At 41.8% G+C, this 20008-nt stretch overlaps 1 protein-coding gene across 1 annotated transcript in view; it reads right to left on the bottom strand.

The window, feature by feature from the left end:
* Positions 1 to 17682, bottom strand: part of si:ch211-176g6.2 (ras-associating and dilute domain-containing protein) — a 31299-nt gene extending 13617 nt beyond the window's left edge. Inside the window, exons 1-10 of the mRNA XM_040135462.1 lie at positions 17558 to 17682; positions 16341 to 16543; positions 15238 to 15412; positions 13286 to 13518; positions 11822 to 12273; positions 6763 to 7059; positions 6155 to 6568; positions 4840 to 4877; positions 4527 to 4744; positions 3952 to 4064 (exon numbers count right to left, since the gene is read on the bottom strand). Of these exons, the coding sequence (XP_039991396.1) occupies positions 3952 to 4064; positions 4527 to 4744; positions 4840 to 4877; positions 6155 to 6568; positions 6763 to 7059; positions 11822 to 12273; positions 13286 to 13518; positions 15238 to 15412; positions 16341 to 16543; positions 17558 to 17682 (2268 nt within the window). The remainder of the gene's footprint in view (positions 1 to 3951; positions 4065 to 4526; positions 4745 to 4839; positions 4878 to 6154; positions 6569 to 6762; positions 7060 to 11821; positions 12274 to 13285; positions 13519 to 15237; positions 15413 to 16340; positions 16544 to 17557) is intronic.
* Between the last annotated feature and the right edge of the window lie 2326 nt (positions 17683 to 20008).

The following is a 20008-nucleotide window of genomic DNA, read 5'->3' as shown; positions in this document are numbered from 1 at the left end:
TGCAACAGGACTGCTGAGTGAGGAGTTCTGAAGGAATCCACCCTGAGCAGATCAGTTTACATTTACTGTAAGGCCCCGTAACCAGGGCAGGCTGAACATGAACGGTACAACATAAAAGCCAGGGCTCCCATCACACATGAGACAATGGAAAGGGGTGAACGGTAAACCAAATAAGAGTGTTGCAGTGTTTCTGGTTGGAAAATGTCGCTAAGCGGAGCCAAGCCAGAGAGGATTCATTCATTAATAACGCTGGCTTCTAGGTTACCACATGCATCCATGGCACGTATTATCCCACAGTCAAAAAATAAAGTATGTATTCTGTGTTGTCTGCTTATTTGTGCATTCATTGTGACGGGGGACAAGTAAATGTACACCCTGACCACAGGCCTGTTTGAGTGCATCTGTATTCATCACGACATGTCTTCAGCTGGAATAGCTGCTCACCAGTGGCGCCTTTTGTTTTCCATCTCACTGCAATTACACTCAGATCGAATGGACGAGAAGGAAATAGCCCAAAATAAACAGAGATTTAAGAAAAGGATACCACTTCTGTTTTGATTTAGATCTGAATTTGCACTGAATATGGTAGAATGAATGTCACTGACTGTCTTGTTGGATAGTGGAGCATAAGGTGGACAAAAAAAAAGGCTTTCTCCTGAGTCAAACTGTATCCTGGGTCTGACTACTATACTACAGTAAGCACTGACATAAATCACTGTGTCATGTCTTTGCATTAGTGAAGCCAAAGGATAAATTTGAGAGTAAACTATTAGGCCTTAGCCAGGTTACTCCCTAGCTTAACCCTGGTGAATCGACCACATTCCTCTTAAATTCTGGTCTGCCAGTGAATCAGAGCCTGCTGTGAAGTGACAGGCATGATGGATGAGGCGACACGCCTGGATTAACTGGCAAGACCAAGAACATCTGAAACTATGTCCACACAAGGCTTGCTACATCTGAAAAGGCTGTTTACAAGTTAAAATGTGCATCCAGCTTTTGGAAATAAGAAAAAACTGCGTTAAGACGACAATCAGACTTTTTGACATTTGTTTCAGTTTACAAAAATTATTATGTAGAAACATAATAGAAACAAGAAACATGTAACGTGTAAATAAGACATATATATATCCTACCCCTTTTCCAGGCTTTCGAGAAAAAGTTAACAAACTTATGATCATCTGAACACCAGAATTTCAGGGTTTTGTCGAGCCATTTCATGGAAAACTCAGACTCTTAAATCATTGTGGTACTTACAACACAAAAGATAATGGTCCATCACACAGCTCGCACAGTCTGTCTGTTTTCCTCCTAAATATGTTTGAACCTTCCCACCTTTATAGCCAGAGGAAGAAAAAAACAGCTCTCAAATGTGCAGCCAAAGATCTTTGGCTTCTAGATAAATGAGATGTAACATATGATTCACAGCCACACTTGCATTAAGTATTCATGTGTTCCTTTAATTTGGTTTTGACAAGATATTTTTCTGCAGACATAATTTAAAGCGTGGAGTGAATATTCCAGGACAAATTATTCCTGTACATATTCAGCCCACCAGCTTACTCGAGGACTGAACAAATTCTTTAGCACACAGGGAAATGTGTGATTCAGCCTGCTCCAAATAAACACCATCTTATTCATTCTGTCCTGTGCCGTTTTAATCCAGTTATTCCACAGCTGCATCACTTAACATCTCCAATGTACCGGGCCTGGTACCCAGCCCGTGCCTCCCTGAATTGCCGGGAGGGCAGCAAATCTGTAAGCTCATAAATTGCCAGGACTGGGGAATTCAGACTATAATGCAACATGTCAGTTGAACATCAAATTTAAATCAGATCCTGCAATTTAAAACTTCAGGAACATGCTGTATTAAATTTCTGGATTAGTTATGGATTTACTGACAAGCCACATCTGGAAGTCATTTCATTCAGACTTGTTAAGAAAAATGTATGCTGTCTGAGAGCAGGTAGTTAGATAACCACATCCTCCTGCACTGAGCGAAAAATGTGCTGTCTCAAACTTGCAGGACAGCAACTATTAAGGAATTCCTATAGTTTCCTCTGTTGAGATCTAATGTATCCCTCCCTGCATGGGAAAAGGCACAAAGTCCACCTGAATTCCAACTGGCAGGACATGTGGTTGCGGCTCCTGTCAGACCAGCGCTGTGCTAATGGCATCTCCGATGTAGCTCAATACTCGACAAGGCTTCCTTTTGCCGTGGCCCTGTGCTCATCAAGTGGGCATTGCCGGTGTGGAACATCTTGGTTGGGCTTTGCAGGCGAGAATCTGATTTGACATCCACCCCGGCTAACAGCTATGATTTTTCCAGTTCAGCTCATTGTATGGACTTAAATAGATCAATCTCCTCATTAGTATTTTTTGGTCAGTGTTTTTATCCACTCCCACAAAGCTCCACTGGAAATTTGTCTGAAACTTTCCTAGCACAATTCCATGTCATGGGTGTGGTGCTTCAGTGATACTGCGCACGACTGGATGCTGTGGTTCCACTGAAATACCTTTTTTTTCCCCTCTTTTTCCAAGTATTGCTGTTTGAGAGAACAACATGAATTTGCACAGTCAAATTCTGCATGCAAAGCCATGTTATTCACCTCCACAGATAGGCAGCCTTTACAGGCAAAATCCTGTGGCACCAGTAAACTTGTCTTTAGACCAGAATTTCTTTTTCTTATCAGCACGGGTGATGAGGAAATGCAGAGGAATGTTCACTGCTGTTTATGAGAGTTTTGATCAAATCTTTTTTATTCATTCATTCCTTGCAATTACCCTGAATAATGACTCTAAATGACCATAAGAAATTAATTTCAGCAACTAAAGTTGATCTAGAATGTGTCAATTATCAGAATTAAAGCTGCATTAAAAGATATTTTTGTCATTTGCAGGTGGCAGGACAGCTTGCAAACAATAACACTGACATATTACTCCTGTATAAAGTCATAATGTCTGATGTTATAGAAAAATCATTTGCCTACAGTATGTACACGTCCAGCAGACGCAGAGCTTCATTAGCATTCATCTGGACTCATGTTTCCAGCCAACTGACGGAATCCAATATCTGTAGAGATATCTGGCTCTTTAGCCTCTTTCCGCTAAAAACAATGAGCTGAAAACGTTGAAAAACTCTGTGGAGCTGTAGAATCAGGTAAAAATTCACTGTGGGTTCATGACTAGGAGCAACCATTGCCAAATTTCACACAGTCATTTGATTCATTGTTAATAAGAAAATATCGATTAGTGCAGCTTTAAGATCTTACCCTGTACAGCTATTACTGGTTGGGGACCATCTGCTCCTGATTACCCCATATTTCAGTAGCTTATATGGACAACACATTTCTTTGTGTGCCAGTTTTATAAACGTAAACGTGTCTCATACTTCATTTGTAAACCTAACAGCTTGCTACTGCTGATCAACCGAAATATTAGAGGTTGTAATGTAAAGCTTGATTCCTTCATCCTCCCCCAAAACACACACACACACACACACACACACACACACACACACACACACACACACACACACACACACACACACACACACACACACACACACACACACACAAAGGCCCTTGGTGTCTTGTCTCTCTCCCATGTCATAATGCCCCCAGTGTGGTCTGGCAGTGTGGCTGGTTGGTCCATTAGAAAGCTGTCAGAGCAGCTAACTGGGCTCTTTATTCTCAGCTGCTCTGTAATTATTTTCATTTCTTAAACTACACATCATAATCAGTGAGTGGACTAGACCGAGCCTGGTTACAAGCTTCTCCCTTGGCCAGAAAATGTCGGCAAAGGTAGATGTTTGCCTTCCCATGGGAGAAACTTGTATGCAATGCTTTCCCTCGAAGGTTTAGCATAACAAATTTCTGTGATTAAACAACGCACATACACACACCTACTTAGATGATGTGTATCCTCCACCTGTGTGCTCGGTCGTTCTCTCACCTTGGTGATGTAGTACACACACTGCTGGAAGGCAAGCATGATGACCTCCTCCAGAACGGCCATTGTTTCCTCACTGGCTGAACGGACACAGGACACTCGAAGCTCCAACAGGGCTGAATAGCATACACACACAAATACGCACATATGTATAAATGATTAAGGTGCTGTTTGTGTTTGCACATTTTGGCAGGAAGATAGAAAAATAAATGTTGCTGGGACTGTCTTTATTATTCATAAATATTATAATATCAGTTATCTGTTAACTGTCTTTTATTAGTGTTGCAAGGAGCTGAAGATGGAGAATAGAAGTGTTTCTGGTGAGTAGGAAAAACGTTTGTATTTAGAGCTTAACTTTCAACCCACTTCTATTTGTGCCCAAACGTTTTACATCTGCAACCAACCCTCAAACCACAAATAACTTTGAGCGGGAAAAGCAGATCCTTGTCGTGATGGTCACGATTTAAGCTGATAAAACAGATGGAATTTAACAGAAAAAATATACTAACAGTGCAGCTTAATTGCTCAATTGGTCACGTATTCTTCGTTTCACACACAAAGGTCAACAGGTGACTAACCTAAGTTCTCCAGCTCCTTGCTCTCATCAACTTCCCTCTCTACTTCCTCCTCCGGTCCCTGCTCCTTTCTGGTTCTCCACTCCAGAATAAGAGGCAGCTGGTACTGGATGAACTGCAGCAGCTCCAGACTGTTGGACATCCACACCACCAGTGGGCGCAGTCCTGAGATCACCTCATACAGGCTGAGAGGCTGGAGGTCCTCTGAGTTTGAGCCTTCACTACTGAGACTGCAAGACAGGATAAAAAACCCGTAGTGTTGTCTGTGAAGTGTAACATAAGTGATCGTGGAAGAAAAACAGTAAGGCGCACTTACACTTCAGGTTGAACTGCTGCTAGATCCTTGGTGAGCTCCTGCAAGATGGCAAAAAAGGCTTTGTGCATCAGAACAGAAGACGCGGGATAATACATAGAGATAACAATATTCATTTATAAGAAGAAGGAAAACAATACTAAAAAGCAGGAAATTGAGACAAAAAGTATTAAAAGTTACTATAAAATCAAGAAGGCCAAGAAAGGGAGGTCAAAAAGAGTTAAAAAAGATCACTACTGTGCATTCAGATGTCGATAAAACTGACTTTTCAGGAGGATGTTTAACAATAGATTTGACAACTTAAAACCCCTCAGCCAGTTTGATCCACATCTAGTATCTTTAATGGAAAACAATGGAGCACTTTTTGTTTGTAATCTAGACTTTGGAACAGCCAATAGAAACCAAAGTCCTCAGGCTGCACCAGGCTCGAATGCAGTGAAGAGGGTCTTAAAACCAGACAGTGAAATATAACCACTTACTCTTCAAATTAGTTTCAAATTACATATAATCGCTGGAGCAACTTGTTAGGGGGCGCCAGGGGCAAAATTAAACTGTAGACCCCACTGACTTTTTATGTTTGCTGTTGTTTTTAAGTACCCATCAGGTACAGTGTACACGTCAGAAAACACAGTATGGAAGCATGTAAACATAGTAAAGAAATAATAACGGCCTCACGATTAAGTAAAAATGTTGACATTGAAGCTGCATGATTTTTTTTTTTTTGGCCTGGGGGCATCGCATCAGGCTGTAAACACAACGATAAATCATCACCTCACCAACGAGTTGTTATGGCGAATGTGTTAACAAACAGTTGCCTACTTACACATCCAGCAGACAGTGAGCAACATTAGGATCATTAGCATCAAAATTAGCCACCTGATGAATATAAATGCCACATTCGCTCTCTTTCAGCTCTCTCTTGATATCTATCGACTCCTTTTTAGCTGTTAAATGCTCCTCTAAGTTCACCAGCTGGCCATAACATTTGGTGCTGGGCAGTAAGTGTACAGTGGGTTTATTAGAGATTTTTCAATTTTTCCAGAAAAATCCCTAATGAGACTGAACCAAAACAGTTTTGTTGAGGGCAGTAAAACCAAAAGAATGAGCTCAAAGACACTAAAATGCTTTTGTATATCTGAAAGGAACTGCAGAAATAGGTGATGATTCTTTGTGGGTTGGTCACTATGAATGACTCACTAAGCACAGTCACTTGATCCATTGTTAATATAAAAATACTAATTAGAGCAGCTTTAAAGATTGTGAATAGACCTCCTACCATAGTGGCAGGAATCCTAACATCTGTTTTACCACAACTCACCCACATGGCACTCTGAACGCCACTCGCAATAAGCAGCAGGAGCCTGCGCAGGTCTGAGGTATGAAGACATGCAGACGAATACTGAATGCACATGCACAGCAAAAATGCTGCAGTCAGCGGTGGTCTGTCTTTGACTCTGGCAATTCCCATAGCAACTATCTCCTTGACAATGCGATCCTCATCCTCTGTCTCATAGTTCAGAGTCAGGCTGTGGCCTTCAGGTGATTTTAAAAATGGAGGGCCTCTGCTTAGGGGCTGTTTGCTGCTTAGGCTCTGGAGGTCAGCACAGGTTGAGATGCAGGTATTGCAGAGGATCATTTCTGTGGCATGACTTGTTGTAGTGGCAGAAGTGCTGTGACCCAGCATCCAGGGGACCACAGACAAGCTGGGCTCAGGAGCAGCACAGTCCACTTCCTTCATTTCCAAGAAAGACAAAAGAAACGTGAAGCATGATTTATATGTACAATGTCAATATCCCATTCATAATACAATTTTTAGCCTCTTTAGGACACAAACAAATCTGTCAGATATTTGATATAGCAAATACAGAGGATATATATAATGTATGTGCAATCTGCATTCATCTTTTTGACAGACCAGTTTCTTACCTTGTGCATCAAAGCTAAGGGATCCTTGAAAAGAAACAGGTAGCGTTGTCCCAGCCCGATGACATCGCCAGGACTAAGCTGTACTTCTTTTCTCAGCACTTCACCACTCCTCGTGACCACAGCATCCTGACAAGGGCAGAGTATGGTGGGACCACCAACACTATGGCGATAAAAATAGCAGTGTCTTGGAAGGATGTCGGTGGCAAACAGGAGGATATTGGGATTTGACCCATCTTCATGATCACCTTGCCGTCCAATTACAATTTTTGGCCCCGCAAGTAGGTAGATGACAAAGTCCTGAGTGGAGGGAAAAATGACAAGTAACCATACAATCTGAAAAAAACTGAATCGATATTAGCCATTTAAAAGACTTTGGATTTTCTGTGGATGAGTTCCTGGAGGTTGTTTGCTATCACTGCTCATAAAAACTGACCGGCTAGCTTCTCTTGTGTCTCTCTTCTGTTTCCTATACCTACACTGATTAATTTTTAGGCCACTTGTGGCAAGTGCAACCATAAACACAGCATTCACATTTTATATATTATATTATGTATTATAATGTTAGCATGTTAGCAAACTATAGTTTTTATTTGTATTAGAAAACAGCTGCCTATTTACACATCCAGCAGACACAGAGCAACATTGGTATTCGCTTGGATTTGTGTTTCTGGTCATCTGTTGAATGCTAGTGTCAGGATTTGTCTTTGGGCTCTCTTGTTCCCTCCTCTGGACCTATCATCCCTACTGTCACACTCCTGCCTGCCTGTATGTCTGGGCTTGAGTTCTCGCTGCCTGTGCTCCTACCACGAGCTGTAACAGTAAGATCTGACCAAACATGGACCTAGCAGACAAACTCCTGCGTGGCCTGCCATTTTCCTGAGTGGAATTTGGTGCTACAAAAGACATTTTCCTACACGAAGAGCCAGGTTTCCTGGAGGCACTAGCTACCTTTTGGAAGCCGGACCGGAAATTCCCCAAGAGGTAGCATCCCACAGGTGGAAGTTTATCATCAATATGCTCTGTGTCCTGTTTTGTCTGATCATGCTACCTCAACCACTGTCCATCTTGCCTCATGCCTCCCAGTTGGCTAGCCTCTGGCCAGCTAGCCACCAGTATGCGTCTATGTTGGCTAATCACTGGCTTACACCCCACATGATTAGTCACGGGTTTGTTTGCCTGCTGCCTGCTCTGGAAACCTCAGCCTCAGGCTACCAGCTACCGGCCCAAACCTCAGCATCAGGTTCCCAGCTAACAGCCCAAGCCTCAGCCCCAGGTTCTCGGCTGCCCAGCAACCCAGAGCCTTGGCTGCCCAGCAACCCACATTGGTAACACCCAGCTGGATCCCAAGCCGGCCCCTGAGTTGGCCGTCTCCGCCGACATCTTGTCTGTTCCTGAGTAGGGGGATCCAGTTGATGTCTTGTCTGTTCCTGAGTTGGCTGTCCTAGCCGACGCCAAGTGTGTTACGGAGTCAGCCATCCTAGCCAATCCTGAGGCTGTTGTCTCAGTTCCCAACAACCGGCGCGCTTCTTCCACTGTCGTCTCTGCCAACACTGTCTATACCGACAACCAGCCCGCCCAACCTCCAGAGGGGACCCCTGCCTTTGCTGAAGTCAACTGGAGGGGCCCTGCCTTTGCTGATGCCAGCTGGACCAGTTTTGTCTGTTTATCCTGCCTCCAAGCCATCTGCTGGATTTTCTCTGCCTATCTGTCCATTCTCCAGGCCATCCGCTCAAGATCCTCAGCTCTCCTGCTCTCCAACAAACAGGCCAACCACCCAAGATTCTCAGCACTCCTGCTCTCCAGCTCCTGGGCTGTCCACCTGATGTTCTCAGCTCTCCTGCTTTCCAGCCCCCAGGCCATCTACCTGAGGTCTTCAGCTCTCCGTCTCTCCAGCCCCTGGGCCGCCCGCCCAAGATTTCCTGCTCATCGGCTCTCTAGACCGAGGACGGTCTGTCCGAGGTGTCCTGCTCTTTGTCTCATCTACCAACATTTGTCAAGTGTTATGCTCCACTACCTGAGTGTAGTGACCTGTTATCTGTACCATCCTGCCTGTCAGCCTGTCTGTCTGCCTGCCTACCTGCTTTTCCATCCATTGGTCTGTAAGCCCGGTCCTCATCATTTTATCTATTAATGTTCCTTCACTGCACCTGCCTGCCTGTGTTTTTGCACATGGGTCCTCCCTACCTGTGGTTTTGGATTCCACCAACTCTTAAAAAAAAATATCTCACTCTTTAGCTGCTAAATTCTACATGGTGTTCACCTGCTGGTTGTTAAATTTGTACATCTGTTATTTGGTGGTGGCCAGGTAGTGTATAGTGTTTATTAGAGCTATTAGCACAGTAAAGCTGCTGTTCGTAAAACCAAAACAGTGAGCTGAAAGAAACTGAATTGCTCCAAAGCTACACTTGAACTGCAGAGTTGGGCAATAATTCTCTCTGGGTTTATCACTATGAGCAGGGTCACTTGACCAATTTATCATATAAAGACTTTTATTAGTACTTTAAGTACAGTTTAAGACAACCATACTTTACTTACTATTTCCATTTGATGTTATTTTATACTTATACTCCACTACAATATTGTACTTTTTCCTCCACTACATTCATTTGACTAGTTAGTTTTTATTTAATAGTTACTTTGCAGAATGATGATTTTAAATGCGAAATATATAAAACGTTCATAAAATATGATGCATTGTAATAGATTTAACTAACCAACTGTATATAAATTGGTTAAAATAAGCTATGCTGCGGCCTGCTACAACACTGAAATGTTGCTTACATTTAATTGTATCAGTAATAATTATCAAATAATATAATATATAGTATGTAATAGTACACATTCTAAAAGAGTCAATCCTGTGTAATGCGTACTTTTACTTTTGATACTTAAGTACATTTTGGTAATAATAATTATGTACATTTACTTAAGTAAAAACTTTGAATGTATTTCTTGTAACTGAGTTATTTTTACACTATAGAATTGCTACTTTTACTTAATTAAGGGATTTCAGTACGTTAACCACTGAAAATGAAGTTGTTAATGCGTAACTTAAGGCCTGTGTATTTTGGTCTTGAAACACAAAGGCAATTCTGAACAATAGGAATAGAAAATGTAAAAACCTGAAGTGAGACTGAATCAAATTTTTTTTGTTACATCAATCATTGACAAAGAGCAGAAAATTAGGTATTTAATATGGTGCTGACATTTATTACTTCCACCACCAGCTACATAACAACAGTCCCTCTCAGTGAAAGCTTAACAATCGGATCATGTGGAGGTATTAAAATTACAGTCTTGATCCAAGCCTGATTAGACAAACAATGTTTTATAAAGCACAGTGAGTGGCAAACATAATGTGCAGGGATTATTATGTTTGACATTCCCCTTATGATACCTATCTTTTCCAACTGGACAGATTTAACCGACTGAATTAATTCACAAATAAACTCTCTAAACTTTTTACGTAATAGTATTTCTCGTGGTAGATGATTATATTCTTATGAAGGGTCTTTTGGGAAAACAACTGTGAGACTGAGTCAAAATAACAGCAGTCTATGAGAATTAGTCTCTGTGTGTATATCCCCATGTGTGTGGCAGTTGTCCACCAGTAGAAACCACTAGTAATCGGTCAGGAAGCAGTGCCACAGTTGTCCTTTTCTGTTTCCTGATCAGTGTTTTGACAGTTTTTTCTGCATATAGTTTATGACCTTTTGCATGATGATTCTCCCCTCAGTCTCTCTCTTTACTCTGACAAAACAGGCTGTTAGAACTGCAGCTCTGACATACTGTGTATAATAGTGAGTAAAGGGCATAATGCAATATGTACTCCCCTAATCTGTTTGAATATAAAACAATGAATATGTGAACATTCTGTAAAGAGGGCAAAATCAGCCTGCATGTATGCGGTGGAATTGACCTTTTGCTGAGCCTGCCACCCTTAGTTTCTGTTGCTACACTTGTGAAGCTTTCTGTTCTTGCACAGTGCATGCAGTTTACAATAATAATGGTGACAGATTTACCATCAAAATTCACTGCTCTTTTTTTTAAACAATGGGCCCAGATTTTTAGACAGAGGTAGACAAAAGCAGGCCTCATTTTTAGCCGATGAACATCTATTTTGCCGGCTGAAATGATGACTGTGCCGGCAGAGTTTGTCAGCTGTAGCTAAGCTAAGTTAAACTAACGTTAACTCCATGAACTGTCTAAAAAGTCAATTGCTAGCTGACTTTTTAATGTGTTCCATCAACTGTGAGGTTGCTGACTTTTGCCTAGGACATGCATAAAGCAAAGATTGTTATAAATAAAGGAAAGATTGTTCAAGTATTAGTCCTGTAAGTATGACTAGACAAAATGTATGATCATATCTTGTTCTAACATATCCATATTTGGTTAGCTTAAACTTTTGAATATTTTTTAAAATATTTTTTAAATGTTACGTTCATTTGTGACATTACAAGAGAAAAATCTTTTAGGTTGAGGACTACCTGGGCTGTTTGGCAAAGGTAAAGTTAGCTGGAGTTGCTGGAGTGTGAATTTCCCTAATCCGATAAAGCACAGGACACTGTTGCTAACTAGCCTAAAATCTGATAGTACTCAGCACCAGCTCCCACACAATGAGGACATGCTACACAGTGGAAATGCTAGCTGTGAATGGAGAATTTTTTTTTACATAACCTGTAACCATAAAAACTCAATATGTGATGTGCTCCCTGGCCTTGGAAATAACACCTACTTCTGTGGGGAGTAAGCTAGTTCGCTGAACATCTAACGATTACAGCTTATGTTAGAGCAGATAAAGACAGTATTTGATCTATTCCTTACACCTTTGCTTTTGTGTTTTTGGTTTTGTAAGTGGTTAAAAAAAGTACACCACCCTCCAAATCCTTTAAATAGAGCATCGCTCTTACTAAAGCTGCACATGCACTACTTCAACGTGGAGAAATCCAAAGCTTGATAGGCCCGATGTGCCTTGTTATGTTTGCTAAACTATGACAGTCAGGGTCGGGGGATGGGTTAGCAAACAGTCAATTGTGGAGTGTGTGTCTGAATGAGATACCTGTGCGGGGCTGCAGCCCTGCAGCAGCAGCAGGTATGGACAGTCATGAGGAGGGTGAATGGAGTACTGTGTGGTGTTATCGTCGCTGCTCTCCGTCTCCTCCCTCTCCGACTCCTCTCCTTCCCGCTCGCCTCTTGGCCTCGGCAGACAGAGGGTCTCTGTTTTGGCTTGGGACCCCACGGAGGGAATTGCGAGGCTGTGAATGTGATTCTGTTCTGTGCTTATTTTGGGGCACTCGTAGCTCTGCAGTGAGGTTTGGTTCAGACTCTCGCTTCGTTCCTTGACAAATTTATCATGATCTGTGTCCCGTTTGGTCTCTTTATCAGAATCTAAGAGGTCCATCTCACTTTTGCTCCTCCACAGTTTGTGGCTTCGACCCATAGTCCTATCTATGAGGGTGGAGGTCACTCTGGAGCGGCTCTTCTGCAGCTTACGAGCCTGGGCATTGATACCTAACAGGGAGATGAATAAACAAATAAGAGGGTTGGGAATGCTGTTAAAGCTATGTGCTAATTGAGCTGCTATACAAATACATTAAGCACAGGGGTAATGGAATGTGGTGATAGGGTAACACCCGTTTTTTTCCCTGGAGTAAGGTGAGTGTGTGTGTGAGCCTGTGTGTGCTCGGTCATTTGTACATCATGTGTTTATGCCAGAGTCAACACAGAAGCCCCATACAGGAAACAGACCTCAGTGGAAAGAAAGACAGAGCCCATGGAAATTAAAAAAAAAAAGGTTCATCCACACAGCCTGCATCCACAAGCTGGCACTGATAGAAGGCTATCACAAGCTGCGTCATTCATAAAAGCAAAGCACCAAACAGGACACACTCTTACACCATAACCACAGCTGTATCAACCACAGCCAGGGCCTCCAGTGGAAATCATAGTAGAAATGACAGAAAGTTGTCCACCCTGCACATTTGCAGGTCCATTTAGTGTTTGTGTCAAGCGTCTATGGAAAGTTTGGGGTATATCTCTGTTGCATCCTGCATTGTAAATACCAGTGGATAGGAGATTTTGCCACGCATAGCTTTTAAGGCGTTTTTGTTTAAACAATAAAGTCTTAAAGAAAGGGTTTCTAACTGGAACAACTTTAATTAAGTCAAAGCATGTCTGTAATGTTCATTAAATTTAAACTTCCCTAGACCTTTGTAATGGCAGTAAGAATGAAATATAAGCCCAAATTTATAACAGAATTTGAAAAGACCGAACAAAAAGAAATTGTAGACCTATTAAAATATAGTTTGGTCTGTGTGGCTTGGCTGATTTTCACTGGAAAAAAAGCGTGCCAACAAACCACATTTTTACTGTGAGAACTCTAAAACTGGATTTTATACTGACAATGCTTTATTTAATGGTAAAAACTATTTTCTAGGACATCCAGACACGCTGAATTAGGATGTGGTATGCTGTGAAATGATCCGTCCCCAAAGCACCAAAGTGCTAAAGTCAGACACTGTACCAGCAGTGATGGTGTCTTTGTCTTGGGAAGTCTTCTCCTCTACTGAGCTCCTCCTCTGGATTTCGAACCTTCTAGCAAGGCCTTCTCTAGGTTTCCATAGTGACTGCAGGAGGAGGGGCTTCTCATTGTCGCCGACGACTCTGAACCCTTCAGTCCTCCACTGATGCTCACCAATGGAGCCAATGGTATCACAGAGAACGTAGGACTCTGCCTCCTCCTTGCCCAAGCCATACCTGTATGACACAGTCGAGTAAAATATAATCATCAAAATGGTAAAAACAGCTGGATAAAATGAATTTAGCACTCGAAAAGCATTAGTGTACTTTTGGAAACATATTAGTTCTTGAATGTAAATCACCATTGATAACTATCTACTCTACTTAATGTCCCTATGTGTAGGATTTGAAAATCACAGACTCTTAGTGGTACTATCAGAAAAGACACTCTGGTAGAGAGCAATGCACGTCACTACTCATCTATAAACCCAAAGCTTCGACCCAGGGATACTGAACTGAATCACTTAAAAGCAACATAGATTGCATCAGTTTCTCCAAGACAGTCTAATTCTAACTCAAAAACATATGCCATGATTTTGAATAACTTGAAGGCAGATATAAATACATAACAAGTCAACACATAGGGACAACAAAGGAAGACTATTTGACTTTGAAAGAAAAAGGGATACATCATTCCTCTTACAAGCTGCAAAACGGACCCTTGTTTAATTAAATGCGGGGTTTTTTTGCTACATTCGTAGTTGGTCTGGTATGATCAGTAGCTTATGGTAGCTAATGGTAGCTAATGTTAGCAAACGTCAGATAGATATTTCTGTGTAACTGGCATTTCTGAGTCACAGAGTGCTATCGCTGTAACCAATCAGAGAAGACCAAAGTCAGGGGTGGGAGCTCACAGCTGTGAATCAATGCAGGAACAAGCTTCTGGTCTACTATTATTGAGAACCAAGGATTCACCCTAGAATTAGCTGCTGGAAGATGTCGCTAGGTCTGACTCACAGGCTAGCAAGTTCCAGATTCCTGCATTATCTGAGACAATCAACACGACTGGGATGTAGGTGAAGGTCTGGGCGGAGCAAACGGAGCAGTGAGAGGGAGGGGTAGAAGGAGCACAGTGGTTTACTTTAAGTCTCATGCTAGTGCTAGCTTGATTTCCAGATCTTGCATAATGTAGTGTAAAAGTGTTGGTCTTTAAAACCCAAATAATGAGCTCAAAGATGTTGAAATGTTTCTTAAGGCTAAGGGGAACTGCACAGTCATGCAATAATCTATGGGTTTGTCACTACATGCAACTCCTTTCACATCATACAGTATGTAGTCATTTTATCCATTATGAATCTAACCTTATTTATTAGAGGAGCTTTAATAAAAAACAATTTAATATGCAAACATTTAGAACTGCTGACTCACCAGAGCTAACCCATTACTAACTGTGCGATATGGCTAAATTTCACTGTAAATTTCTCTTTAAGCTGAATACCACTTGTGTTCATCATTCCATTATGTTTTTGGTTGAAACATAAGCAAAGCCTGACAGACATTCATCCTTGCAGAGGCTACCTCAGAGCCGAGGCCGACACTAGCTGTCTTTCACACATATCTGGGGTTTTCTCTCGATCTTTTCAGAACTACTAAATAAACTATTTGGCACACATACACACTGCGTGCACTGTACTGCAATTATAACAAACAGAACAACGGGTCAAGTCGACCCTGAACATGAACATTCTAACCTTTCATCAATGGCCAGACTTATGTGCATCAGAGATCTTTCTGACTGCTTTTATATACAAATGTTGTAACACAAAGGTGTATTGCAGCAAAGGAAGCATGTGGATAGACATATAACTCATCCTGACACACAAGGACACAAATACAAAGAAGACACATATGGTAAGCAGACGCACACACACGTGCACAGATAACACATGGTCTTACCGTTCAAGGGCCTCTTTGACTAGTTCTCTTGCACTGGAGTGTGTGGTGGCCAGGACGCTCTTATAGTGAGCTCCTTCACAGATTTCATTTCCAAAGATCTTCAGGATTCCTGGAGCAGTTATCTGATTGGACAGCTCAGATGGGTCTTCCGCAATTAAAGCACCCGCAGAGATCACTGCATGACATGACATGGCAACATAGGAAAGTTTTACTGCTGGGTTTTAGTTGTGGTTCATGAGCACAAAGACAGACATTTGCCATCAGTCCAGTTGCAAAGACAATCAGTATATACCAGATATACTAATATAATATATCCACTATCCATCAGTCTTCACAGGGCACTGTTGGATGTTTGTATACAATAAAACAGTGGTGCGTACCAACAGGAGTAGTGTCAATCAAAACCACATTTTAAAATCTAGCAATGTAAGTATGTATAGTGGCATTTGTATATATACTTTGTCATGTCAGGTTTCAAGTGTTAAAGTACTATACAGATCATAGGATATATACACCATTCAGCCAGAACATCAAAACCAGTAACTGGTCCTAATGTTGTGGCTGATCGGTGTGTGCCTCCCTTTCATCTCAACACAATGTGAAATGCAGTGTTAAATACTGCCACTTTTCTCAATAATGATTTTGTTTGTTTACCCTAATTAGAGTCCCCTCCCATAGCAAACTCCAAAAATACTGCATCCTACAATTCCCATAATTCAACCCATAAAATCATTTTGTCAGACCCTTCCTGCCTGTCAAATGCCCTCATCTTTCAAACCTCATGGCCCCACTTTGTAATGCAGATTTGTCTGTGGTATATTTGTAGTCTCTAAATCTAAGTTTAAAGAATAACCCCGATGACACTGACAGGATTATTCTCCGAGCCTTTAGACAGCTCCTCCATAGCCACAAAAGACAACTGTTTTCTCAGACTACTCCCTGTGACTAGTAAACCTTTATGTGTAAAATCTATGGCTCACTTAAAGTAATATCTAAAAATGAATAGAGCAATGATTTATTAATGCTACACATAGCACCAGCAATCTTATAACAAAATGACAGTACAAATATGCAAGGAGAAAAGTAAAGTCAATGTGACGTACTGCTGTCTTTCCTAGGTTGGACAGACAGTGATGACCTGAGACCTGCTGTCAGCGCCATGGAGCCTGAGCTGGAGACGGGGCTACGAAGGAAGACACCTGAGAGGCGGTTGGTATGGCGACGGATGCAGCTCTTGCTGGGCTGTCTGATGGCCACGCCCTCGGCTGACCTGCTGGTGGATGAACTGCCAGTGGATGAAGCTGATCTGATCAAAGAAGGAGAGTCCTCCATCAAGACCTATCCTGAAGAAGTGCCCCCGAGCAAGACACTGCATCCCTACCAGCTGATCTGTGCCTTTACCTGTGACTTTGACATACTTATAAGGAGGAAGTGAGAGAGGTGGAAATTTCCAGACTGGGATGAACTGTTTCTCAACCTCAAGTTAAGAGAAGGATGGGGGAAGAGGAGAGATAAATGGTTCAATAAAGGAGAGAAAAGGAAGAAGCTGAGTGATGTAAAAGAGAACAGAATGACAAACTACAATTGATGCAACTGCAAAGGATACAGTAAAGTAAAGAAAATATAATGGTGACAAGGAAAAAAAGTTTAGTAGAAGGAAAAACAGAAGCATGGGTAGCATTTCTACCATAAAATGTAGTGTATTGGGATCAGTCTCGCTAATCACAAAGTTCTATCACCATACTAAAATGCAGTATATACATACATGTCTGTCCCCAACACAGTGCTCCTTCACCTTGGTCCCTCAGCTTCCCTCAGCACATTAATGAAATAATGAAGCCTTGTTTATTCCGACCAACCTTGTAAGCTTCTTATCACTATGGTTCAAAGGTTCTCCGCGACTACGCCACCACTTGGACATAAAAAATCTCAAACTTCTGATTAAGGAAGTTAGTGAAACTGTTGTACCTCTATGATAGAACGATGATGATGATTATGATGGAGTGAAGACACATGAGCAGATTGTCAGTGGTTTAGTAGTTTTAATGCATCATACTGTTGGGGATAGATGTTTATGAGAAGTACCTCATTGTATTCTTTAGTTGAGTAGGGTTGTTTAAAATATATTAGTTTAGTGTTTTTTAACCTTTCCTCTTCACTCCATTAAATCATAAGCTTTATGTAAGTCTCCCCTTAACCAATTAAAACACTTAACTTTTGTCTATTTTCCAGTCAAAATAGTCACCACAACTCTCATGGAGTTCATTTGTACAAAATGTAAAGGCTTGTTGATTGTTGTCCAGTTGTTCATACTCACTGCTGAGAGCCATCACTAATCTTCCTCCCCAGCTTGACAAACCGTCTTTTTGGAGAAGCTGCGGATAAACCCGATGGTCTTGGGGGAAGAGAACGCAACTCCTCGGGGGAAAATTTCATCTGATTCATTCCTGTCTGATCCTCTCGGGTGTTTCTGTTCACGTTAAACCGGCTGCTGATTTCTTTACGTCAATATAGTCCCACCAGCCTGTGATGCACGCAAACCGCTTTGCTTCATTCCAGGGATGTTCCATCCAGGACAGGCAGCAGAAAGCCATTCAGTTGCTGCCTCATTGTACGCGCTGCAGATGTTTCCAGCCCTCATCCAGCTGTTGGGGCTGCTGTAACCGGGCTGTCCAGTCCAACCACGACAGCTCGAGTTACAGCTCACACTGTTTCTGGCACGTGAAACGGTCAGATGGGATAAATATAGTTGAATGACAACAGTTCAAAAAGAGCAATCTGGTTACAGTTTATATCATACAGTAACTGATCTCTTCCGCGTGCCGCAGGAGGAGGCAGTTTGTTTCAAATTCACAACGAACCCGCTCTCCAGATGTGCGTCGAGAGCGCAACTGCTTGGAGGTGCCAAGTGCACACACACACCCGCACACGCACAGGACAACTTTCAAAATAAAACCCTCCCCGAGAAGCACGGTTTCAGTTTTTAAGTCAGTTACTTAGTCGTTCGACGGCGCCATAGTTGAGGAAGACTATTGGATAAAATTTGAAGATAGTCAACTCCAACGCACAACAGCCCGTGGCAGAGAAAATCGTCCTCCTGTGCACCGTGAACCGAATGAACCAAAGGACCAAACATTTCTGCGTTCACGACTCCATCTTCTGGCTGCGTACAGATCACAAGTGGGATTACTAGATTTCTTTAGCCTTGTAAGACCCTCATTGTTTGACATGCAAACGATGGAATTCTGGGATCACATATGACTCACCTCAGCGTGTTTAAATATCAATAGGCTTTTTTATTGCTGGTGATACGGGAATTTTTTTGGTTCCATTCATCTGGTGGTCGCATTCCTTGTTTTTTAATCTAATGCAGAGAACACGTTTCCCATGCAAAATGCATACTAAACTCTAAATAGTAACTACCCTACAGTCAAACCTGGGGCACTTCAATGTTAATCACACCTTGCAGGATTTGACAGGGGTTGCGTTAATGCAACAATCTGAAGCTGGATGTGATTCAGAGGGAGTAACCTCCTGTTACTACTGAAATTTTAGGACATCTTAGCACTTGAGGCAGTGCTCCGGTGATTGAGTGTTACACTTCCATTGAGGTGGGAGACTCACAAGAGGCAGATAAGAAAAAAAAGAGGATGGTCAAAATTGATTGAACGGAGGCAGTGATATCTTGACTTTTTGTCCATAGTGTGGGCCACATTTCCCATAATGCAACCAACAGCTTCATTAAAATCTTCATTCTTTCATTTATTAGACACTTCATCAATGTTTCAAGCCCCATGCCCCCAGTTTGTAATGCAGGCTTCCTTTAAAAATTTGCAGTCTCCAAGGCCAAGTCCAGATAACCCTGATTACATTATCAGGGATTTAATGATGAGAGGCTGAGATATCCTGACTTTTATTACCTATTAACCTTTTATTTTAAGATCCACAAAATGCTGGATCCCAAATTTGTCATTGTGCAAACAATAGCAATGCCCATGTACTTCAAACTCCATGCCCCAAGTTTGTAATTGTAGACTCCAAGCCTCAACAGAGATGATGATGGCGATGACGATAATAAACCCGGATGACGTCATCAGGGGTCATTTGGCTTGGCAAAGCTTCCTCAAGAGCCACAGAAGACATTATACAACTGCTTTCACAGGCTGAGTAGCTCTCCTGACAAGGAAATGGAACTATAAAACTGCTGGATTGCCCCCTCAAGGGGTACAAAGTTTGTACATAAGACTTTTGATTTTAGTGGAGTACTTTTTCATTATGGTATTGCTACTTTGCTTTAACTAAGTAAATGATTTACGCTACCAGTCAAAATTTTTAGAACATCCCTATTTTTCCAGTAGTTATTCAAATTTCAGCAGTTCAAGTCCAACGAAATACCTTAAATGGTACAAAGGTCAGCATTAAACTGCCCAAGGTTAAAAAAAACCTCAGAAGTTTAGGTCAACAAAAACTGAAAAAGGTGCCCCAACTTTTGTTGATTACTTACAAAACCTCTGTCTGTACAAAAACAATGTCAGAACAAACTCTGTTCCCACACCCTCTGATGCAATTATTAGAACAATGCTGTACTGCAGGAAGTAGTGCCGTATATTGTTATCAGAATGGTGAGAAAAAGGGAAGTAACAAAGGAAGACAGACTGGTTGGTCAGTGGTTCATCCTAAAGCAAGATAATGACCCAAAACATTAGAAGAACAGAACCAGATGGTGGCTTCACATGATGGAAAAGCAGCACAGTCTCCAGACTTAAACCCC

The sequence above is a fragment of the Xiphias gladius genome, chromosome 9 (assembly GCF_016859285.1).
Source record: "Xiphias gladius isolate SHS-SW01 ecotype Sanya breed wild chromosome 9, ASM1685928v1, whole genome shotgun sequence".
Classification (NCBI taxonomy): domain Eukaryota; kingdom Metazoa; phylum Chordata; class Actinopteri; order Istiophoriformes; family Xiphiidae; genus Xiphias; species Xiphias gladius.
This window is presented reverse-complemented; position numbering and strand designations above follow the sequence as displayed.